At 52.3% G+C, this 8,348-nt stretch overlaps 2 protein-coding genes across 2 annotated transcripts; both read left to right on the forward strand.

Moving 5' to 3' along the window:
* Nucleotides 1-1,705, forward strand: LOC125510265 (putrescine hydroxycinnamoyltransferase-like). The gene has a single exon (XM_048675387.2). The coding sequence runs from the start codon at nucleotides 195-197 to the stop codon at nucleotides 1,518-1,520; it is 1,326 nt and encodes a 441-aa protein (XP_048531344.2). The 5' UTR covers nucleotides 1-194; the 3' UTR covers nucleotides 1,521-1,705.
* A 4,545-nt stretch (nucleotides 1,706-6,250) lies between these two features.
* Nucleotides 6,251-7,980, forward strand: LOC125556519 (putrescine hydroxycinnamoyltransferase). The gene has a single exon (XM_048719237.2). The coding sequence runs from the start codon at nucleotides 6,458-6,460 to the stop codon at nucleotides 7,775-7,777; it is 1,320 nt and encodes a 439-aa protein (XP_048575194.1). The 5' UTR covers nucleotides 6,251-6,457; the 3' UTR covers nucleotides 7,778-7,980.
* The last annotated feature ends 368 nt before the right edge of the window (nucleotides 7,981-8,348 follow it).

An 8,348-nucleotide genomic window follows, 5' to 3' on the forward strand; every position in this document is an offset into this window, starting at 1 on the left:
CCCCGTTAAAGGGCTGCCTATTTATACACCGCGTCTTCGCCAGGGAAAGTGTGTGCCCGCTCGCTTCATCGATCCATCGTCTTCTTCCTCTGCTCGCTCGCCAGCAAACACTCGTAAGTGCACGTACTCACGGTGCATCGCATCAACAACAGAACAATACACCAACCTTACTTGGGGAACATCGTACGGTGACCATGGAGGTGAAGGTGCTGAGCTCCAAGATCGTGAAGCCGAGGTACGCCGATGGCGCGGCACGGCCGGACACCACGGAGCACGTGACGTCCTCGGTGTTCGACAGGGTCACCTACCACATCCAGATGGCCATCATCTACGCCTTCCAGGCGCCGGCGCCCTCCACGGAGGACATCGAGCGCGGCCTCGCGCATGTACTGTCCGTGTACCGCCTCTTCGCCGGCCAGGTCCGACCTGGCCCGGACGGCGCGCCGGGGGTGCTGCTCAACGACCACGGCGCGCGGCTCGTCGAGGCGCGTGTGGACGGGGCCACACTGGTCGAGTTCGCGCCGCCCAAGCCGTCGCCCATCGTGCTGCAGCTGCACCCGGACCTGGAGGGCGACGTGCAGGAGGTGGTGCAGGTGCAGCTCACGCGCTTCGCCTGCGGCTCGCTGGCCGTCGGGTTCTCGGCCAACCATGCCGTTGCTGACGGCCACGCCACCAGCGACTTCCTCGTCGCGTGGGGCCGCGCCGCGCGAGGGCTGGACATCTCCGGCCCGTCGCCGACGCCGCCGCCGCACAACCACCCCGATCTCTTCCGGCCGCGCGACCCGCCAGTCGCCAACTTCGAGCACCGCGGCGTCGAGTACTACCGGCCGTCGCCCAGCAACCCCAAGCAGAGCGAGGGCGGACACCACGGCGCCGACAACGTGGTCATCCACAAGGCGCACTTCACCAAGGACTTTATCGCCGGGCTGCGCGCCAAAGCTTCCGAGGGGCGCGGCAGGCCGTTCAGCCGGTTCGAGACCACGCTCGCGCACCTGTGGCGAACGATGACGCGCGCGCGTGGGCTCAGCCCCGGCGAGACCTCCACCATCCGCATCTCTGTCGACGGGCGGCGGCGCCTGGCCGCCCCGCCAGGCTACTTCGGCAACCTCGTACTCTGGGCGTTCCCGCGGTCCACGGTGGGGGACCTCATGAGCCGGCCGCTGAAGCACGCAGCACAAACGATCCACGACGCCGTGGCCCGCCTCGACGGCGCATACTTCCAGTCGCTGGTGGACTTCGCGAGCTCGGGCGCCGTGGAGCGGGAGGGGTTGGAGAAGACGGCGGAGCTGAAGGACGTGCTGTGCCCGGACCTGGAGGTGGATAGCTGGCTGACGTTCCCGTTCTACGAGCTGGACTTCGGCGCCGGCAGCCCGAGCTACTTCATGCCGTCCTACTTCCCCACGGAGGGGATGCTTTTCCTGGTGCCGTCCTACCTCGGCGACGGCAGCGTGGACGCCTTCGTCCCCATCTTCCAGCACAACCTCGACGCCTTCAAGCAGTGCTGCTACTCCATGGACTAAAGATAAACCAATTAAGTTATATGATCATCGAGATAATTAAAACCGGCGATCATATCGCTTGCATTTGCGTGCATGCATGCATGCAAGTAGTAGAGTATTCTTCATCTCCGTGTATCGATTGTATCCCTACATATGTGTATATGGTGTACATGCATGTAATACGTAATGGTGTACATTTTGCTTCATATTTGGACTGGGTTGTTTGTTTATTTTTATATTTGTGCGACTAATGTTTGCACAGACGATTATGGACAGGTTTTCGTTCCATGATCTATCTACTCATTTACTCCCTCCGTTCCATAATATAAGTCTTTTTAAAGGTTTCAACAAGTGACTACATACAAAGCAAAATAAGTAAAAAAGACTTTGTATTTTCATTAAGAAATTAATGGAAAGGGGTGAAGTCCGGTTGGAAAAGTAGTATTTTCTATTTCCTCCTTGTCCAATCAATTTGAAGAAGCTTGAATGCTCCAAGGATTGTCCTTAATGGAAATTCTCTGGCCGTGACATTTCAACTGTGAATCTTTGTTGCGTAGTTTGTAGGTTTTTCTCCGAGGAGGAACATTTGTAGATTGTCGCTCAAATGGTATGGGATGACACTTATAGCAAAGAATGTAAACATTATCAAAAATTTAGAAATAAATAATACAAATATTACTGCCTTCAGGGTATTTCCAACGTTCAGTCGATTTGATCTTAGCCAATGATTTTTATCGAATGTTTCTCCTTGAGCAGACGCAGCTTCCTTCCTAACGTTGCTCCCATGCCCCCTTCCCCGCACCGCCGGCCAAACCACCTGCATATGTCATCCGCAGCCAACGGATGGTACTGCGTGCCGCCAATCTGTCCCACCCTGCTCGAACAACCACCTCCGATGTGCCTTCACTGCCCAGGCCACCCCTCTATACCTCACCAGGCTTCGTCGCCGATGATCTTTTTGCACCCACCGCACCTGAAATCGTGAAGCCAGTGACTCGCCTCCGTGACGCTCCCAGGGAGCCCATGACGGGGGACGGACGCCGCGCCCAGGGCTCGGCTAGTCCCCGTGGAATGGAATGACTCGAAATTGACAAATAGCAAAACCGGATAACAAAACTCATGCACTTGCCGATTTCCCATTTGTAATGTATTACTCGTTCACATCTAGCTTGGTCAGGGTCAATACATATATAAGTTGGCGATTTCTTTTATATATTTTATTAATTTCACGAGCTTGCGTAGAAAAAATCTTCAGAAAAGAGAAACAGTTTTTTTTAGAACAGAGAAATGTAGTACTACTACCTGTTGGGAATCTCGGTGTGTTTGGTTGCATTCTCCTTCATGCATGCACAACTCAACACCTCTCTTCATGCATGCTCTTAGTGTACTTGTGTTAATCTAGTGTGGACGCATGCATCCTTTATACACTCTATCAAACACCCAAAAGTGGATCGAGAAAAGAATTATTGGGCTCATGTACCCTTCATACACCCTACCAAACATACTCTCATTGTCAGTCGGGGTCGTGGCTAGTTTTATTGAGACAATGACATTCTCGTCATAATAATTCAATAAAAACTTTATATAACTATATACAGTGTCACGTTGTGGTGTGCGTGACAGTGAGCTCGGCTCGGTCAGGGCCTTCGAGTCTTTAGCAGTGTTTTGTCCTCGCCTGCAATGGAGCGGCCAGCGGCGTGCATGCACACCTCCGGCCTCGTGTTTTACGCTCGCACTTGTGCCCGCGGTTTGTTGGCTAAAGTTTCGTGGTGGATCACAAATGGTATTCCTGGGTGCTGAGCTGAGCTATCGATCGAGACCCAAGGGACTGGAGTGCGTGTACGTGTTCGGGTCGCGGAACGCAACGTGATCTCGGCGAGTTTCCGCCACAGACGCGAGGGTAAAAACGTGGTTGAGCGCGACAGCGCTAGCTGCCTCCCATATATCCCATAGTCAAGCCGAGGGTCTTGTATTGATATCCCACCTGCACCCAGCACGTCCCATGGCCCATGCGCAGCGTAGCCAACGTCTGGTCTCGGCTCGGCGTCGCACGAACGCGTGCAGGGGCGCCGGAACCCGACCACGTCTCTAGGCCACCGATGGCTCCCTGTGTCGTTATTCCTTTTTTATTTTTTATTTGGAAACCCTGGCTCGTTGCACGGAAATGGTCTTTTCATGTAAACGATTTTTTTTTTGAGGGATGATGTAAACGATCGGAAGTGTTGGATCCCTACATGCAACAGAGTACGGTATCGAGGCACTCTCAGAATTTTTCTCTAAACCCGTTGAGTGAGTAGGGGCCAGTTCTTTTGGCCAGCTTAAAAAATAAGCTGCCACTCCTCAGTTTAAAAAATAAGTCATCCTTAAAATTTGTTGACCCTTCTATATTAATAATTCCATAACAAGTTCAAAAGCCCCAATAAACTAAGAAGGCAACTTATAAAAAAAGCTGGAGAGGAGATGACTTATTTTCTAGGGAAATGATTGAGATCATCCGACGGATGATCACGGGTGCGTCCGCCGCCTTCGTGACCGTTGGATCAGATTTTAATCAGATCGCTAAAAGCGATGTATTGTCTAGACTAATTTTTGCAACTGAATGGTTGTTGCAATCTTTTCCACCGCAACAACTGGTAATTGCGGGATGTGCATCTGGATCCCCACGAGAGCAGCCACCACTCGTGCTCCTCCCAAGCTCCCGCCAAACCAACTCCTCGCACTACTTCGACCGCCGCTGCCGCTCTCCACCGGCAGCATGCGACAAGGTCGCCGGCGTGGGCGCCGCCGCTACCGCCCACCTTCACCATGAGTGGGGAGCACCGGCGTCTGTGTCCATCGCGGGGAGCTGCGTACACCGTCGCCCCACCGTCCCGACGGAGCACCAGCCTTTATTTGAATCGACGTGGTCGCTGCTCGCTGTCCGCTACAACGAGTTTCTGCAACAAGGTCTCTGTTGCAGAAAAAATTGTAATAGACCCTGCTGCAAAAAAATTGCAAAAACCGCAACAAGACATCTGTTGCAAAAATAATTTGCAACTTCACATATGTTACAAAAAATTCCGCAACATAAGCCCTGTTACAGAAAATTTTCGCAACACGACATGTGTTGCAATGGTGGAAGATGACCCCCGGCTGCTCAATCGCCAGATCAGATAGCTCGCTAGGCGGCAGATCTTTTAAAAAGATCTGCAAGCTGACACGTAGCAGTGCCCTCTTGGCTTCTACCGGCAGATCGCACGCGAGCATCCGACGGCTCGTCTATAGGACACGTGTCCTAGGGAGCGGTCGTTTTTCTTTCTTTTAGTCAACGTGGGCACTGCTCGCTACTCGCTACTTAATGTCCACTACGACGAGTTTCTGCAGCAAGGCCTCTATTGCAATAAAAACTGCAACAAGACCTCTGTTTCAGGAAAACTAAATTCACAGTGAAACCTTTGTTGCAAAAAAACTAAATTGCAACAAGACCTTTGTTGCAAAAGAATGAAACAAGACCTCTAAAAAAACTAAATTGCAACAAGACCTCTCTTGCAAAAAAATTTGCAACATGACTCGTGTTGCAGAAATTTCCCGCAACATGAACTATGTTGCAATGATAAAAGGGTGACGTCAGTAGCTCATTTCGTCGGATCCGTTTGCAATTTCTTTTCTGAAACAATGCCTCTGTTGCCTGGAAAACTGTAACAGAGCTTTTGTTGCAAAAACCTATTATTTTACAACAGGCCTCTATTGCAAAAAAAAAAAAATCTATAACTTGATCTATGTTGCAAAAAGTTCCATAACATGACCCATGTTGCAGAAATTTTCCGCAACACCACCTGTGTTCCAATAATAGAGGATGATGCTCAGTCACTAAATCTGCCTGATCCCACGGCTTGCGAGGCAGCGGATCTTTTAAAAAGATCCGCCGGCCGACGCGTAGCGTTACCCATTTTTTAAGCCGCCAAAAGAACTAGCCCTAGGTTTGATGGATTATTCCCCTGTTTCACCAAACAAATGGATGGTTGTAAGATTAACAAAAGTTTATACCTCTAGCAAGATCACATCATACTAGTATTGTATTTACAAAAAGCGAGAGAGGAGTAGGACTCTCGGATCTAAATTTCATCGTGTAGATCCTATAGGATTACTATTTTTTTATGCGGGAATGTAGCATTTTACTCTACGTATATACTCCCAGTAAGTTGTCCCGTTCTGCAGAATAGGTCAGTGTATGTGCAGCTGTACACTGCACGTAATATAGTTTACATTAACAAAGTGAGACGAGGTAGACTGACCGTGTCGATGTGTTAGTCGGTGACCACGACACTCCCCGATTGATAATTACCGTGTCAAGATCCGACGGAAATAAGCTACTGCGCCGCACAACAGGACCCCGTCCCCATGCCATGATTGGTTAAGCCAATTATTCTTTTTTGGATTAGATTGAATTGCTTATCACATATGTCACGTTGTAAGCTAATCAGTTTTGCTAAGTCTTAATCGACATAAACTTGGTTATGTCTCAGTCGATGTTATATTCATAAAATCATACATCAAGATCCGTGTAAAATTTTCTTTACATATTTTTTATTTTTATTTTTTAATGATATGTTACTTAAAATTGGTTAAATCTCAGTCGACCGAGACCTCCCCCACCCAATATCACCAACATGTTACATACATACAAGCCCACCGACTAATGCAACGATCGGCTACACCACCTACCCCCCTTCCCGTTAACGTTCCCGCGCTGTCTATTTATAACCGCGCTCCGGGCATGTAAGCAGAGCAGTGCCAGTGTCTGCTTGCCCCCCTTCGATCTATTAGATCGCCTTCTTCCTCCATCGTAAGTGCACTGCCGGTATCTAGAATTCTAGATCGAGCACTCAAGACATCAACAACAAAACCATATATACATCGATCATATATATACTTGGTAAAGAAAGAGTAAGCTACCTTTTGCTAGCTAGCCGGTGATCATGGAGGTGAAGGTGCTGAGCTCCAAGATCGTCAAGCCACGGTACGCCGAGGGCGCGCCGCGGCCGGACACCACTGAGCACGTCCCGTCCTCGGTGTTCGACAAGATCACGTACCACATCCAGATGGCCATCATCTATGCCTTCCAGGCGCCGGCGCCCTCCACTGAGGACATCGAGCGCGGCCTCGCCCAAGTGCTGTCCGTCTATCGCCTCTTCGCTGGTCAGGTCTGCGCGGGCCCGGATGGCGCGCTGGGCGTGCTGCTCAACGATCACGGCGCGCGGCTCGTGGAGGCGCGCGTGGACGGGGCCACGCTGGTCGACTTCGCGCCGCCCAAGCCCTCGCCTGTGGTGTTGCAGCTGCACCCGGACCTGGAGGGCGACGTGGAGGAGGTGGTGCAGGTGCAGCTGACGCGCTTCGCCTGCGGCTCGCTGGCCGTCGGGTTCTCGGCCAACCATGCCGTCGCTGATGGCCATGCCACCAGCGACTTCCTCGTCGCGTGGGGCCGCGCCACGCGAGGGCTGGACATCTCCGCCCCGTCGCCGCCGCCCCACAACCACCCCGACCTCTTCCCGCCCCGCGACCCGCCGATCGTCGAGTTTGAGCATCGGGGCGTCGAGTACTATCGGCCGACGCCCAGCAACCCCAAGCAGGGCGAGAGTGGGCACCACGGCGCCGACAACGTGATCATCCACAAGGCGCACTTCACCAAGGACTTCATCGCCGGGCTGCGCGCCAAGGCGTCGGAGGGGCGCGGCAGGCCGTTCAGCCGCTTCGAGACCACGCTCGCACACCTGTGGCGCACTATGACGCTCGCGCGTGGGCTCAGCCCCGAGGAGACCTCCACCATCCGCATCTCCGTGGACGGGCGGCGGCGCCTTTCCGCCCCACCGGGGTACTTCGGCAACCTGGTGCTCTGGGCGTTCCCGCGCACCACGGTGGGGGACCTGCTGAGCCGGCCGCTGAAGCACGCGGCGCAGACGATCCACGACGCGGTGGCCCGCCTCGACGGCGCATACTTCCAGTCGCTGGTGGACTTCGCGAGCTCCGGCGCCGTGGAACGGGAGGGGCTGGAGAAGACGGCGGTGCTGAAGGACGTGCTGTGCCCGGACCTGGAGGTGGACAGCTGGCTGACGTTCCCGTTCTACGAGCTGGACTTCGGCGCCGGCAGCCCGAGCTACTTCATGCCGTCCTACTTCCCCACGGAGGGGATGCTGTTTCTGGTGCCGTCCTACCTCGGCGACGGCAGTGTCGATGCCTTCGTCCCCGTCTTTGAGCACAACCTGGAGGCCTTCAAGCAGTGCTGCTACTCCATGGACTAAAGATCAGCTAATCATCAAGCAGCAAGCCAGCGTGCGGCTACATATTACTGTATTATTGAGTGATTAAATCAGCGATTTGAGCTTAATCATCTCGCTTGCAATTGCGTGCGTGCGTGCATGCATGCATGTAATTATTATCTTTGCTTACCTCCGTGTATCTATCGTATCACGTGTATATGTATTTGATTATTTTTAGGGAAGTATATATGTATTTGATGTACATGCATTTGTTGTTATTCGTAATGCACGGTATATATGTTATGTACTTTTGCTTCGTCCTGTGCTGTGTTTTGGTTGCTGTTTCTTTTCCATTTGTGATTGATTTGACATGATTGATCACCCCCCTCGATCATGGACGGATTTTCCGTTCTTTTCTGTACTGTCCTATGTTGCTTCTGTTGTCGCGTACTGTAGCCTAGCCATGGGAATCAAATGTCGTGTTAGATGTCCAAAATGATCGACCTTTTTGCTTTGCAGTGGGTACGGAACAAGACATCACGGTCCACTTTTCTTGTGTTTTCTTGCATGAGATGGGACAGAGGATCGTCTGAATTCTCGGGACGATGATAGC

The sequence above is a fragment of the Triticum urartu genome, chromosome 5A (genome assembly GCF_056163025.1).
Source record: "Triticum urartu cultivar PI428250 chromosome 5A, HENAU_Tu73, whole genome shotgun sequence".
Classification (NCBI taxonomy): Eukaryota; Viridiplantae; Streptophyta; class Magnoliopsida; order Poales; family Poaceae; genus Triticum; species Triticum urartu.